Source organism: Topomyia yanbarensis, chromosome 2 (genome assembly GCF_030247195.1).
Source record: "Topomyia yanbarensis strain Yona2022 chromosome 2, ASM3024719v1, whole genome shotgun sequence".
Classification (NCBI taxonomy): Eukaryota; Metazoa; Arthropoda; class Insecta; order Diptera; family Culicidae; genus Topomyia; species Topomyia yanbarensis.
Window position 1 is genome coordinate 402,597,045 of NC_080671.1, and position 17,235 is coordinate 402,614,279.

The 17,235-nt window shown below is 40.0% G+C and overlaps 1 protein-coding gene across 1 annotated transcript in view; it reads left to right on the plus strand.

Moving 5' to 3' along the window:
- Window positions 1-17,235, plus strand: part of LOC131680858 (nephrin-like) — a 386,752-nt gene that overhangs the window by 304,319 nt on the left and 65,198 nt on the right. The window contains exons 12-15 of the mRNA XM_058961572.1: window positions 14,463-14,544; window positions 14,615-14,774; window positions 14,837-14,973; window positions 15,382-15,660. Of these exons, the coding sequence (XP_058817555.1) occupies window positions 14,463-14,544; window positions 14,615-14,774; window positions 14,837-14,973; window positions 15,382-15,660 (658 nt within the window). The remainder of the gene's footprint in view (window positions 1-14,462; window positions 14,545-14,614; window positions 14,775-14,836; window positions 14,974-15,381; window positions 15,661-17,235) is intronic.

Genomic DNA, 17,235 nt, shown 5'->3' on the forward strand with positions numbered 1-17,235 from the left:
GCGTTTTTGATGATCGCATCACCTGAGAATAAAAGCTCCTTGCTATCGATCTTGACAGTGAATTTAGCCACATGGGCTAGCATTTTTGACAGTTATCCCCAATGTCGTATATACAGGTCTGGCGAAGATGGCACTTTGGTATTCGTAAGATGAATCTTACATGAGTGGTGTGAGTGATCACAGTATAAATCGACTTGCTTTCGTCATAGCGGTCGTTCCGCTCCCATTGAATCGTGTGACCGCTATGACGTCGACCCGTTGTGCTTCTGGATTGTTTACATATTTTTGGTTGCCAACACTAGCAAACCGTGTGTTCTGCCACATCTATATATACCTCATTGAGTTAGCCCAGCAAGAGGATAGGGACCAAGGTAGTTCAATGGAAGGTGTGGTGTTGAAAATCCAATTTTATAAAAATAATTTTCATTTGTTTTGTGTACAAAAAGTGAAAAAATGGTTGGATTTTGTATCTTTAACGTCAACTGCATTAGAAAAAATCAAAAACGACATGTGACTTATTGACCCTATTTGAAATGTTCCATTCTATGAAATGAAGAGTGAGCTGGTTAAAATAGATGCCGGCGAGCCTTTGAAACTTTGTTATAGGTTATACCTACCGTAACTTGCCGTTTACCGGGATAATGGTGTTCAAATTACGACGGTAACATTTGCAGACAATACAAAATACAACCAAGCGTCCTTTTGAATTTCGTGGTTAAGCTGTAACTAAAATTTGCAGCTCTGAATGGAATATTTCACCACGAAACATTTTCAATAGTTTATAAACTGGCGTCCATTTGTAGGTATTATTTAGTTCCACTGTGGCATCAACTGTAGCGACCAATCTATGTTCAATCTACCGTTACTTTAACTTTTTGTCCAGTGCATCATAAACATGAAAAAAACGATACGTGAAAAGCTGTTTTTACGTCTGATATGAAGTACCAGTTTGTTTAACAGCTTCCAAACGGTGCCGTATTGTAGAATTATGTCACGGTTTCTGCATCATGCAACAATTATCCACCAGACAGCTCGCCGTGCTACTTTCGTCCTGCGAATCACGGTACCACTTGCTGCGTCATACACCTATAGGACCACCATCGCCGGTTTATGTTTGCAACGGATCTCGGCAAGGCAAGGGTGATATTTCATCTTTTTCACCTCTCCCCATCTGTTTTTTCGCCACCGCCTGCTCGGTCCTTATTTCATGTCACTCTGACACCGTTGTTGCGCCATTTCAATCCCATGAATAATGAGTGCGGTGGTAGTGTGCGGGAAAATGGTTCGCGCTGTACTCGGATGGACACAGCCAACAAGCACCCACATACGAAGTCGGTAAGCTCACATTAGCCAACAGGAGCGTTGCGAGCGACGTGAAGGATTCTTTCGGATATGTATCGGATAAAATGTCATGAATAAATAAATGCTGATGCCAAGCCGACCAACCACGGTCAGAAGCGCTTTGGGTTCCTGATGGCAGCCTGTGCTGCCTGCCCGTTCCGTTCTGTCGTAATCAAAAAGCGCCACCTACAATGCGACAGCAGCGTTCGAATGAAGTGTGCACCTCACTCTAATAGAAAGCGAGTCGTAAGGATTGCCATTATTATAATATGCCACCATCATCACAACACAACGGCTTATGGCTACACCAAGAACAGCTGATGATGATGGTGCTCCACGCGGTAGTCGCAGCTGAAGACCGAAAAAAGGAAACAACTTCCACCACGACCATCAGCACAATCTTTGATGGATGAGCCATGTTTGATGCGACGGAAGCCTTCACCGCCGATCCGGTGGAAGCCAAGCTAATGTGGGAATTGAAACTGATACATCCAGCCACAGTGTGCCAGAATTATGTATGTAGGATAGCATGATGATGATGATGATGATAATGACGACGGCTTTCCTCAGTTCCCAGGGATAATTATTCGTTCTAAGCTTAGCCATGTACCAGCGTCGGAAGCTCGCGGCATCAAGGCTGACACCGTTTTCCCGATTTCCCCCCGAAGTATAGACTCAATCTAGAGTGACATATTAGGCAATCTGCTGGGAGTTGGAATTTCGTTGTAAATCAAGTTCACGGTGCGAAACAGATTCCCCCACCGGGTAGAGGAACGGCGATCAATTTACTTGCAAATGGAGTGACGCAGTCGAGAAGTAGAAATTAAGCTATCGCGCGATGATAGAGTCGCTAGAAGGACGTGACGAACACGGTCCAGAATATGTTATCTGCAATAGATGAGATCATGGTTTATTCATTTTTAATCTACTCTGGAAGGAACTATTGGAGTGATTCTTGGGCGGCCTGAATTGGATCATTAAGCCATATGCTGTTTTCGATTTTTTTTCCGATGCAGCTAACGTTGAATTTGTTTTTCAGTTTTTTGTACGCAACATCACAAATAGTTTTTTTTTTGCAACGTTGAATTATCACGATTCTACCCTCCATTGAACTACATTGATTCCTATCCTTTTCTGGATAACTGTCAAAATGCAAATCCATGTGGCTAAATTCACTGTCAAAGAAGACCGATAGTGTCAAACGACGACGTGTTTACCAAAGTCCCTCTAAACAAGGTCCTAGAATGCGTCAAAACTGTTAGTGGTAGTGAACAGACAGCCTATAAAAAGTGGTATTGATGACGTAGACGCTAGCATTCGCCCTTAGAAATCGTCACACATACGAGCACAGACGCAATTTTCGTTTTGATGCAGGCTAGGACCTTTCTATATAATGACTTTGCGTGTTTACATTTTTTTTAGAAAATCAATTAAAAATCATTCTGAAGTTTTAAAGGTGAACATATATATTGTTATATTTAGAAAGAGCTCTATCGGTTTATGAAATAAAAGAATTTTTTTTCATTTAATGACTCAATTGCTTCTTGAGACAACGGTTTGCAAGTTTTATTTCACTTTTTGCTTGGGGCCAATATGATGTTTTTCGGCATAAGTCTAAATAATACTCTTTGCAAAATTGTTGTAATGACACGCTAACAAATTGCGGACCTTCATCGCACTTCTTCGATTGTGAAATACCATATCTGTCTCATGCAAAGTCTGAATTGTTTGTTTAGAAGTGTTCTCCTTCATTACAATCACTTCTACGAATTGACTGTAGAAATCAATTATAACTAATAAATCATTACCGGAATGGAGTGGGCCCATGAAGTCAACAGCAATGTATTTATCAGGCATCTAAGTCCTAATCCTAATAAGATATTATTGTACATTCTTTGCAGCTTCTGACGAGCTTTTCAGCCATTTTATCCAAACCTTTTGTCGTAAACGACGTTTCATCACTTCAATACCTGAATGGCCCTCGTGATCTAGTGGCAGATCACTCTAGAAATGTATAACAAATTTGCATCAAATTAGAAAAAATGCATTTAATTTACATTTTTGCACTCCCTCGCAGAAAAGTTTGTTTAACAAACGTCCTACGTTGATTCACTTTGTTCGACGTTTTGCTGAATGTAGGGCTAATTTTTTGTAGGGTTTTGACGTCTTACACGCAACGCAAAATACATTACGAATTTCTATTTTGATGGAAAGAAATGTATTTAATTTAGCTGATTTTTAAAAATGCATCACAAGTAATCTGCCCTTAGCTCGTGTTGCAAAGAACTTGGAACAACCAGTATTTCGCCTCGCAGAACGATGGATGCTGATTGACAACGCTCTGTTTGGTATGGTTTGAACGGTTTCGAACTGTCTATCCACTGTCCCCCATTTGATGTACTGGTAACTGGCGGTAAATAACTCGGACACTTTTTCTTCAGAAGGTTCCATGAAGTTTCATATCGTGGCGTTGGTTTTTCTTTAAAACCTTCAATGTGATAATTTCTTCTCGTGAGGAATGGCTGTTTGAATGTAAGAGGAAAAACTTGAAAAATATGTAGTTTGTCACACTGCTGGTTCTTTATTGGAGACCCGAGCCAGTGCTGGTGTCTACTGTCGTGAAATAAGATTCGACCAATCCGATTCGTTTGGTAGATGTTCTAAGAGAAAATCTGGGAATTTGCAACAATTTTTGCTGCCCTAAAAGCATTTTGGTTGGCAAACTATAGATCTAAATTAGTAAGCGCAAGCCAAACTCAAATCGAAGAACTCAGCAGAACTTGCGATGTATTTTTCGTGGGTACCCAATCATTGGGGTATTCCTGTAAATAAACTGGCTAGATTAGGCGCTGCGATTGAATTCATTGAATCAATTTTACCTCTGTCGATTAATTGTATAAAGCACTAGATTCGTTCGTGGGCTGTATTTAAACATGCAAACCAATGGCGTAATTTGCAAACTTGCGTTCAAACAAAAACTTTTCTGCCCCAGCTCGAAAATATCAAAGAATATGAAGCTTTTTTCCGAACACAGCTGGGTAATTAAATGAGAATTGCAATCCTTTTAATATGTAATCTGATAGAGGCTAACTTTCCAAACATGACAATATGAAATTTAAACCTTTGAAGTTTCAGAAAACCTTTTAATTGATTTTCTACGAGAATGTAAACACGTCCTCGATTAGCACTATCGGTTGACTTAGGGGCCCTAGTAGGTTCTTTACCCACACAGTTATCCTCACTTTTTTGACAGCCCAACAAACAATTTAGTTCGATAACGACTTGAACAGTTATTGTTCATCTTACTCCCTCGCAATAAAGCCTTGTTCAGCTTGCGTTGTTTGTAGGGAGTTCACTGGTACTGTATGCATGGACTTTAAATTTTGTGGACAGCTAGATTCACTCGAAGTAAATGGCAAAGAATTTTTATATGTCCTTGTAAAAAGTATAAGCGAAATGTTCAAAATTATGTCACCTTAAAGTATTGAATTATTGGTTCAAATCAAAACTCGTCGAAATGTCTATTGAGTTCTACAAGAGGACGACACGAAATAACTAATAATGAATGAAGTTCATGTTTGACAATTCTGGGTGGTTTGTTTACTTTGTCAGTTGCATGAGTTCGAGTGCAACGGGCGCTCATCTGTTACATTCGTGTAAAACCTAATGGACAATTAGGTTCTTTACTGGCACAGCTAACCTCACTTTTCATGACAGTTCGCTTGTACTGTTTACATGGACATAGAAAAATTTGTGAACGACTAGATTCGCTCGAAGGAAATCGTAAAGAATTTTTCTAAGTCCATGTAAACAGTACAAGTGAACTGTCAAAAATGAACACTCAGCTCGTTTGTGACGTCAGCGTAAAGTATTCAATAGGTACATCCGGAATGTTCATTCTTGTTCACATTTTTGTAGCGTTGCCAATCTCACTTTGATTCCACCACCCAATGTGGTTACGTCCCATTGCTTTTTCTGCGTCTTCTCCGATTTCGGTAACGCTTAGCCGGGCTTAGTCTATTGTCAAGCTAATTTGATCCAGTCCTAACCTGAACATTGAACCAGCTTCTGATTGGTCGTTTTGCCAGTCAAAAGCGTTCACAATATTTACAAATGGGATGGAAAACAGTGCTGCTGAACTTATTTCTACTTTGCATACATATTAACATTCCATGAAAATTGAATAAAAGTGCTGAATGACGATATAGTTACGTATATTGTTAAGACAGATATAAATAAAAATACTATTTAATTTTTAATTGCAGCTAGTACTGTGAATTCTTGGTTGAGGTGCGATCTTTGTGATACAGTCATGATTCACTGGTTGGACACTCTTTAACTGGACCACTTTTTAGTTGGACCTCCGCTAGTTGGACCATTGTCCAACTAAAAAGCATCTGAACGCCAAAATCTCATGTCATATTTACTTTGACAATATTTAGAGATGTGAATAGATGCATTTACACTGCAAACATCTCCTTAGGAGAGTTTTTGACATTTGTCAGTCGGTCCAACTAGCGATTCAAATTCGTTAGTTGGACAAGGCTGTGGCCCAGCCAGCGAATCACGGCTGTACAATAATTGTCAGAAATTGTAAAAAGCATGCAAAAGGTGTCTGGCAACGGCTAAGGCTTATTGTTTTTAGATTTACGGCAGGGCCTTGTTGAGAAAAATAAGAAGAGCTAGAAGCAGGGATGCCAGGTCATATTTCTTGAAATCTGTGCGCAGCCCTTTTAAAAATCTGTGCAAATCTGTGTAAGGGAAAACATACAAATTTGTCTCAAAGTAGAACCTTTTTTTGTGTTTTTTGCTTAAGGTAAAATTTGAGCGCTAGGGCAAAAATTGAGAAATATGTGCTAATCTGGGAATTATGGCAGAAAACTGTGGAAATCTGTGCATTAAAACAGAAAACTGTGGAAACCTGTGCAGTTTTGACAATCTATGCAGAACATTGAAAATCTGTGAAACACAGATTAATTTGTGTACCTGGCATCTCCGGCTAGAAACCTGTTGTCGTCTAAGACCGCTTAGAGAGGGGCGAGAAGCTGCAGCTGGGGCTGAAACTAATATTAAGATGCGAGAAACCTGCTTATTGCAAACCAAATGGATGATGTCAGAGTGAAAGCTGAGCGGATCTGCGCCGACTACCTGCTTTTGCTCAGATAGGCTCCATTTGATATGCTGCAAGCAGGTTTCTCGCATCTCACATCGTACTGTCAGTACCAGCCCCAGCTCAGTTTCTCGCCGCCACTCTGTAAGCGGCAGGTTGTTGTCTCTTCTTATAGGAAACTTCTGGTAATTATCCGACACCCTTCAGAAACCTTTGTTTAAGATTACCAGAACAATGCGGTTTAGCCGCATAACCGAAGCCTAGAAACAGGATCGCTTACTTCCGACGGCGGATCGGCGGCCACTTCGCCCGGCGGATCCTCAGCCACTTTGCGCAGCTTCTGTTACTAGGGCTCGGCTATGCAGCTAAGCCTGAAGGGTATCGGATGGTTACCGTTAGCTTCCTAAAATTTCATCTGAGAAATAAAAAAATTTCTGGCAACGCTCCAGCACCCCGTTGAACTCGGCTGGATGTTGTTGGCTCGTATCAAAACTTGTCGAAAGTAAACAAAGTTCATTTCATACCCACTGAGACGTCCAAAAAATTGTTTCAAAATCGTTCAACACGGGTCCAACTATGGACGTTTGTTGAACGGTTATTTGGCATTGTCCAAATTGGTCCAACAAACGTCCTTCATTGGACAATTTTGAAACCAACCGTTCTTAGAGGGTATCGTCAACCTGGCGCCCAGGTGGTGAAATCGTTAGAATTCAACAGAGTGCTGGAGCGTTGCCAGAAGATTTTTATTTCCAGATTAAATTTCACTAAACTTCCCAGTTTAACTCAGCCGGAATTCTGGCTGGTTCTAATTCGTATTCCGGCTCCGGTGACACAACCGATTCAAGTTAGAATGTTTAAGGGGTACTATTTCGATGCGGCTTAGCAGCATAACCGAGGCCTAGGAACCGAAGCGGCGCAAAGCCGCTGAGGATCCGCCGGGCGAGGTGGCCACCGACCCGCCATCGGAAGCAAGCGAACCTGTGATCCACACGTTTGCCCGGCTTACTCAAACATAGGGGCTATCCCTAGACAGCACGCGCAAAAGCGATGTGGCGTAGCCACATTGGGTGGTGGACACAAAATATAATTGGCAACGCTAGCAAAATGTAAACACAAATGAACACTCCGGATGAACCTATCGTCAATTGACATTTCAACGAGTTTCGATTCGAGCCAATAATATGAGCCCTTAGGCCCAAGGGGCCCATATTATTGGCTCGAATCAAAACTCGTCGAAATATCAATTGACGATAGGTTCATCAGGAATGTTCATTTGTGTTTACACTTTGCTAGCGTTGCCAATTTTATTTTGTGTCCATCGAAATGGCATCCCTTAAACAGAGGTTCCTGAAGGGTATCGGATGGTTTCCGGAACCCAGTAAAGTTCAACCGTAAATAAACCGGAATTCTAGCTGGTTCTAACTCATTTTCCGGCACTAGTAACACAACCAATTCTAACTAGAATCAGTTACTGGAGCCAGAATACGAATTAGAACCAGCCAGCATTCCGGCTGAGCTTAACTGACAAGTTTAGTAAAATTTAATCTGGAAATAAAAATTTTCTGGCAACGCTCCAGCACCCCGTTGAATTCTAACGATTTCATCACCTGTGCGCCAGGTTGGCGATATAAAATGAACTTTGTTTACTTTCGACAAGTTTTGATTCGAGCCAACAACATCCAGCCGGCCCAAGGGCGTAACAGCTCTAAGCCCATCTTTTTCATAATTTACATAAAGGGCCAATTTGATTTTACGATGTTCAATGGGGCCAATCTGGCCATCAATTTAGATTTCACTTATTTCTTCTAATTTTCGGGGTAATATCAGATATGAACAGTATTATTTTTTTAGTGAAATACAAAGCAAGAGTATGTCCCGTTGCGGGCAAACTGTGTTGCTGTTGACTTCTCGAAATATCCGGTAAGACCATCAATTCGTGAAGTGCAGCAAATGTTGAAAGTGAACAAGAAGCTCCACGTAGCAGAAGTTAACGCTGTGCAATTCCATCATTTACGTAATGCATTAGTCAAGCAGAATCATTCGCTTCCCAGAACAACAAGAAACACGTCGTCGAATGTAATGACATTTTATACAGTATCCCAACGTATATAGATGTTGACAGTATTGAAATAAAGATACATGACCTGGCACAACGTACTAGTTCCTCCGTTATCAAAAAAATCATGTCAAAATACGGAGAGGTGAATAGTGTTACGGAAGATACTTGAAGGAACTTCTTCACAGGACTCCGCAACGGCGTTCGCGTGGTGAGCATGCGTCCGACAAAACCTATTCCCTCTTGACTTTTACATGCATATCACCTAAAGGTGTTGAATATTCTCAACGAACACTAATAACGTACCCAGGCCAGTTTCCTACATGTCAATATTGTGATCAGCTGGTATACCGCGGGAAACCTTGCGCAGAGACTGCTAAGGAAATTCCACGTGATACGACCAAACCCGCTATACAGTTGTCGTATGTTTAACCATGAACCCGCGACTGCAGACCGGGCATTCACAAACCCCAGCTCAACAACGATCGAACCCAGTACCACTAAACCAACTGCCATTACCAACATCGAAGTAACAACGGTTACAGAAAATGTTTCCAAACCAACAACCAACCCCACCAATAAGGAATCAAATACCTATGAAGAAGGATTTGAAATAGCGACCCGTAAGCACAAACAACAAATAAGAACATCCGACCGTGAGCAGCATGAATGCAGTACCGATGACGACATTTCTATTCTATTCTATTCTAACCCTTACACAGCCAGTATTGAAAAGCATCCTGGAAAACACCGCAGTTATTCTTTAGTGTTTTTCTTGTCAACATTAATATTTGAAGCATATTATTTGTAATATGTCGCAAATATTAAAACGGCCAGGCCTACTGTGCAGAGTTGGGTTAAAAGGTGTTTCAAAACTATACGGCAATTTATTCATTTAATGAATAATTTAACTAACAAATCGTTTTGAATCTTGAATGAGGAAGAAACGAGGACAACCGTACCGACCGTTTCAGTTTATAGGGGATTGGGATATATCGTTGGGAGTGACTTGGCTAAGAAGTTTAATGTCACTCCTTTGGTCCTTGGGGCTGGGGCAGAGGGATTTACTCCTTGCTCTGGCTAATGAGCCTAGGTTAAAGCGCCTTTACTCGCTCTGCCGGTCCATTTTGTGTCTTTTCAATCAAACACAAATACTGAGGCTAGAGCGACTAAAAAATAGAATAGCATTTGACTGGAAAAAAAAACAAAAATGTAACAGATACACTTCATCTAATTGCATGCTATATGCGAAAGCATATTATATCACTTATATTCTGCATGTTAATATTTTACAAACTGAAATGTTATTGCGGCAATCTATATAATACTTATAACAACTAAACAATAAATTAAATTGTGTAGGTAAATAAATTAAATTGTGTAGGTATATAACAAATATAATGTTGAATAAAGGATTAAACCGCAGTGCGACCATAGCGCCTGAAATCGACATCTACACTACAATATAATCAAAGCGGGTTCTTCGAAGCAACTCCATCTAATCAATTTAAGTATAAAGTGGTAAATATAAAACAAACGAAAAATTATTATGATTAAATTAACTAGGAAGTAAAAAAGTAACTTAACGACATCAGGTATACTGATGAATATTATGAGTATAATGAATATAAGGAATAATACTATTTATTGAATATAAACAATATTATGAATATGTTATTTATTGTACACGCACAGTCCATATAATATGAGTAATAATGAGTAAAAATAAAAAAGCTATATAAATAAAAAATAATAAATAATTGAATAAATACACGCATAAATAACCAAAAAATAACAAAAATCGATAGGAACTGATGTAAAATTACTGAAATAAAATGATACTAATAAAAAATGTGTAGCTTCTATACTATATTTTGGGAAAAACACAATGAATGGAATACAACTTGTACGTATAATAAATATAATGAATATTACGTAATGAATATATTATAAACAAACAGAAAACATATATTGACATAATGAGTATAGTGAATTTAATGAATATAATCAACATTTATATTATTATCACTTCTTGAAAAAATATTACTTTGAAAAATGTCATGTAACATAAATTTTAAAAGAAACATGGGTATTCCTAGGTTTCAGACTAAACCGATAAATGAATGAACGAATGAATGAATAAATGAACGATACTCCCTTGTTTGCTGCATCATTGCACTGTCTGTCTCGTCGGTCAATTGTAGTTTTTCACGTTCATTTTGTACATCACTGTAAGGTCACTGGGATACACTGAGTATTTCAACTACTTTTTCGTTACTGTCCAATAATTGTTCGTTTCTGATTTCGTCTATTCGAGATGAATGGCAGCCCAACGTATGCTTCTCTGTTTGACTTCCTCTTTCTTGCTTTCTGTAAAGCCTCTATTCTTTTTTCAACAACTTTTCACTACTTTTCACGATCACCGTATGTTAATGTTCTTATCTCTCACCACTTTGTTCCATTCTCTTCGTGTAAAACTAACCCCCACTTAATTTCCCATCCCTAGCTTCATTCACCGACTAAGAAAATTTCTTACTTCCACTTCTTATCACTGTTCTCTACCCTTTACACTCTAGTGCCACGCAACTTTGCTACAACACTATTCCAATTTACTGTAAAATACACTTATATATAAATTCAAATTATCAAACGCGTATAAATTTTCTCTTTGCATTTTTTTCACTTTGAAAAGTTTCGAAAAGTACGACAGCTGAAAAAAAAAACTTGCTTTGTCAAAAGTTGCTGCGATCGAACTCCGAATGCAGTACCGATGACGACATGGACATAAACGAAAACACGAGAGAAGACGGACCGAACGATCCCCAAGGTGCGGCAGACAACGCACCTAATATTTCACCACCAAGGAAGAGGATCTCAACAGGCAGCAGTAAGATGCGTCAACAAGATCCGACGAACAGGCTGTAACGAAATTTTTTTCTATTTTCCATTTTGTAAAAACACGGAAGATCCACGCATACTTTCTATTCCCGTTACTTCTGCTGCGATTTTTATGCATTTTCTAGCATATACTTCTAGTAAACATTCAATGAGTGGATGACCGAATATGTCCAATGCATAAAATTTACAGCAGAAGAAAGAAGAGGCAGATGGTAAAGTATGCTTTCGATGCATAAATAAAATTGTGCGTGAACAACATTAAGATTTTTCAGTAATGGCAGATCTGTCCTGCCTGAACAGCATAATCGAAATCTTTCACGCGAATAAAAACTCTTCCAATGTTCAACAGAAAAATCCGTCTGAACAATTTAATCGAAATCTTTTACCTACAGATAACTCTGTCCGCATTGACAACCCTAATTACTGGATAGTTCTAACAAAATATTCCCTGGGCCCATAACCTGTTGAACAAAGTGGACTACAGCAAGTGGAATAACATACAAGTATTTAGTAGAAAGGCTCCTGCCTAAATATTCGTCATATATCCAGCGGATTCTCTTTGTAATTGATCTAAAGGAAATCTCATTCTAGATCAAATGCAAACAAGAAGTTATTCCTTTCAAATCTGAAAAGAAAACTTGTCAACATACCAAAAAGACCGCTTTCAAAATAAACAAGCAATACTGCTCCTTTTATTTGCGAAAGCTTTTGGCCACTTGGAACATTCGTTCCTAAAAATACTGTGATAGAGATAACTAAAAACTAATTTCCCTTGCTTATTTCACTAACTAGGGTTTATGTTTATGTTGTTCTGCTAATCGCATTCACTTGTACCGACTGACAGAAATCTAAACCACGTGTTTCTCCTAACTGACATTTGACAGTGCTCGCTACACTGAAACACAACTGTTACATCGAATCTTGAACACTGAGAAATTATCAATTACATAATTCAACAGTACACACTTGTCCGTCCAGTGCCTGCGCCGGATAAGCGTGAATGCTCGCAATGAAGTGTAGGAAAGAATATTGATGTCCGTGCACGGTACTGAACCGTCACAGAAAAGGATCGGATAGGTTTAAATAATGCTTGTGGCACTGTCGTGCATTTACTGTGTTTCAATATTATGTTCGTCCCTAGTATTTTCTGAAATTCCCGAAATCAATCCAACCTGGTTTGGCGCCACATTCAGCACTCTTTAAACTGGGAAATTATCTGACTTCCACATCTAAGAAAACCGTCCAGTTCCATTTATCAATTCAATTACACCAAGCTCTTTGCGCAAATTAAAATCTAATCAGATATCACGAAGAACCGCGTGCAACCGGTCTGGCACCTGCACCATCTCTGTTCCAGTCCAGGATGCAATCCCCGGTAAAGAACAGCCGCCGTCGTCGACGCCGCCAGCTCTCTCCCCCTTAAGGGTATACAGGGTATACACCCCCATCGTTGCAAACACTTGACGACTTCTCAACCTGGACAAAGAAATTCCTTGGTAGCAAGACTGTAAACAAGAAATTATGATAATTGAAAACATAATAGCTGTTTGCTTTCTTTCATATTATTCTTTACCTTTCCCCCCCGGGTGGCGCGAAGGTGAGTTCCCTTTTTCATCCTGCTACAGTGTTTTTATGCATATTAAGAAGGATCCCGTGCTTGATGCCTTCTTCCGCTCACCTGGTGCCGTTTATGGGAGAAAAAGGCAGTGATGTCCTTATCTCGCATCGTTCCGCTCACCGTGGTGGTGTGTTTGAACGGGGTGTAGAAATGGTGGGGGGGGGGGACGGGGCAAACTTCGTTAGACCGTCAACCTGGCGGAACGTGTGGATAAGCTTGTGGAAAAGTACACATTAAACCGCACACAATCCTGACGCAACCAGCCAGCATCTCAGCTTTCGGTTTAGATAGCTATAGGTGACCTGAGCCCGGTTGAAAACGATGAGTTTTAAAGGACGGTGGCCACCAGGGGACGGACGGAACGGCAGGGGCAGTCCCTCCGTTCCATAATAGAAAGAAGGTTTTTTTTCCTCCATTTTAACAGGAACGGCAGGGAAGGTGTCTCGGCGGGAATCACCCGTATAGCATCACGGACAAACCGCAGCAAAAATGAGCTCTTGAAAGTGGACCCTTTTTTGCTGCTGCCACTGACAGACCCTTTCGAGACCGGTCTAAGAGTGGTGTGTGTGTGTGTGTGAAGTATAATATCCTTACGGAAGATTCTCTCTGGTGTGCCCTTTCGGGGGTGGAAAGTGGACCAGAAAAAATGGAGACACTACAAACAATTTTCTCTCCGGTAATCTGATCTTGGTTAACATTACTTTAGAGTGAGTGTAAAATATTTAAATCGAGGTCATAAATTGGACCGAGCTCTGAAAGTGTGCTGAAGTGACCGTGCTGGGATGGGAATAGCATGGACAATGGCTGTTCGGTTGAAAGTTTTAGCTCATAACGGATCCATGTTTGCTTTTGATTTGTTTGTTTTTGAAATTTAATTTCAACACGATGAGCTGAGAACATTTTTAATTTCTTGTTAAGTTTTATTTCGAAATTATGGGAATTGGATTTACACAGTTAACTCTTTCTCTCTATGTCGATATCAGATATATGGAACGCATCGATTCTCTTTTGTTACGTTTTTCAGGACATCATAAGGCATAGTTCTCCTCATATGCAAAGATACCATATTGCGTCTGCGAAATTGTCAAACTCTTGAGCCAACTAATCTTTCTTTGGGAGCACTGCTAGTTTTTCACAATGGAATGAAAGGTTCCCAGTTTGACTATGAGGAACACTAATAATGCAGGATAGGAAATGAAGATCGATGATCATCCTAGAAAATGTTCCTTAAAGAAATTCATTAATCTATCTAGCAGTGTAGTAGCACCTTTCCGATAGAACTAATGGTATTCATTATACAGAATCGTTTGCTTCTTATTGTTTAGAATCAAATTATTTGATAACGAACCAATACCTGTTAAATATCAATCTCACTGCCTGCCTTCATTCAAATTCAATTTCAATATATTTAATTGTTCATTATTCATATCTCGTTGCAGGACTATGGAACCCTGCTATGCTGGGGCAGCAACGAAATAGGAACTCAAACCGAACCCTGTGTGTTCAATCTCATCCCAGCGGGTAAGTCTGTTTTGTAATTATCCGAAAAACGAAACGAGCTGTACCTAACAGGAATGGTTACTCTCCGCAGGTAAACCCGATCCACTATCCAACTGTACCATCCTGAATCAAACCTTTGACATGCTTCAAATCGAATGTCTCGAAGGTTTCGACGGTGGCCTGCACCAGGAGTTTCTGGCGGAGATGTACGTCATTGGAAACCGCCAACTGATTGGTTCAATTAAAACTAGGTAATGACTCAGAGGGTTTTGGGTTTGGTTTATAATTATAAATTTAATTTACTTGTTCTTAGGGTTCCAATTTTTGAGCTGAAAGGACTGGAGCCGGGAGTCGGTTATAACATATTTCTATCGGCCAAAAATTCTAAAGGGGCAAGCGAGCCGACCTATCTGCAGGCCTTTACTTTGAAGAATCCGGAAAAGCAAACTGGTGAGTAGATCGACAATTAGCTAGTACTAACAGAAACGATTCAATTATTTTTCAAATAGACGTTTCAATCCTTACAAATTGGCGAAAATTAGCAACTGTTACCCTTAAAGTCCAGAGGAGATTATTATATTAATCTTTACTGATTTTGTTACAGCATCAGTGCTCTTCTGTCATTAGATGGGTTTCCGAAGGTTGCCTTCGAAGATGATCAAATTTAGACTAATAATCAAATCAAAACTTTTAATTGCTTTGCTTGAACTTTGACCAGCTCAGCTGGAGACCATCCACCGTTGCGCCCACTGCGGCTGTCAGCAAAAACCCACAATTTATGCATGCACTATCCTGGGAGCTAAAATAAACTTTCTCTGTTTTCCATTCCAAACCCCCATGCTACCCCTCCTGGCACAGATCTGTCCCTGGTGTACGCTCCGACACTGCACCAGATCAAGCCATTTATCGGCACACTGCTGGGCGTGGTGGCGGCCATCATCTCCATCGCATCCATCATCGTGATGGTCACTCGGTTGCGCGGCTCCGCTGGCCGGGATCGGGACTGTAGCAATATGTCCACGAACGATGCATCCGGCATCAGTCAATCGCTGCCGACGGATGGGGAGCTGGTTCGGGAGCAGCAGTGCAACGGTAGCATCGACAGCATCGAGAAGAACCCGGACATCATACCGCAAGGTAGGTTCGAAGCGACCCGGTTGCCAGTTTGGTGGGACAGGTGATGTTGGCGAGTAGATTTTTTTTGTAACATCCTCTTGCTCTAGGTGAATGAATTCTAGCTGGGACGGGATTTGTTCATGAAACAAACTGGTGTTAAATTTATCTAATTCAAATGCCATTTTGAATCAAAATGAGTGAGAATGTGAAAGCATGTGAGCAGTATGGGCTATGAAAATAAAAAAATATAAAAGCTCTGTCCACTTTCACTTGCTTGAATGCGGATGTAGTTTATTAGTTTGTCTAAGGAAATAAAATTGTCTTCAGATTAATATTTTAAACATGGTTGACGATCACTTAGACCTTGTAGAATCCAAAAAGCCACTTGTTTCAATTCAGTTGTCGGGCAGAACGAGGTCATTTTATCGAATAGATTTTGAATGTAGGAAAGCCTTCCAGTCAGCCTATGCGAGATCGGAGGCTGACTTTCGTAGTTTTGGAATTGTAATGACATTCACGCGTTTCCCATCATAAGTTACACTTGGGATTTTCTTGTCACATGGCAAGAGAGCAAATGGGATCCCTACCATCGAAACGGCGAAAACGGGCATGACCCAGTAAGTCTTCTGTACCGCCACATAGTCCTGACAAACTTTTTTTTGGCGAATTCGAATATCCAGCTGCTAGAATATTTCCCGTTTTCGTTGATATTGTTTCGGTTGCACATACGTCGGGCAGTGTCCCAGATAGTGCTCATCGATATTTATCTGGTTAACTCTTCGACGAACTGATACTAAGAACCGCGTAAATTGGTTTCCACCAAGCTCTTCATTTCCGTCTTCAATAAATATCTTGTACTTGACGAAGTTATTGTGCATTCCCCACTTTTTGAAGTCTTCAGCCGCTTCGCCCCATCTCAGAGTGGAAGATAATCCATGAGTGTTCGCGCCTACTCTTGGTTGGCTACTATTATACATATTTTCCATTATAAAATTTATTTCTCGTATAAATAAATATCATTTCAGAAAGCTTCGGAACCATTTCCAAATTATTCAGATAGTACTCATCGTATTAGGAATACTATTAATATATTCCACCATTATAATTCAACTACAGTCGTGATTCGCTGGTTGGACACCTTTTAACTGGACCGCTTTTTAGTTGGACCTCCGCTATTTGGACCATTGTCCAACTAAAAAGCATCTGAACGTCAAAATCTCGTGTTAAATTTACTTTGACAATCAATCTGACAATATTTAGAGATATGAACACTGCCAACATCTCCTTTGCACAGTTTTTGACATTTGTCAGTCGGTCTAACTAGCGAATCAAATTCGTTAGTTGGACAAGGCTGTGGCCCAACCAGCGAATTACGACTGTATTAAACTACCATAATCATTTTAGTTACCATTTCCAATATCTTTCGTGTATCCTATATTAAGGATTCTTATACTACATTGTACTTTTGCGCCAGAGATTAATACTGCTCTGGTGGTCTTTATTATTCGTATATCTGTTTACTCTGTTCCAAAAACATGTAGATTAACATGATATAAATTTTGGCTTACATTATTACGGCGATAGCTCAATTAGATA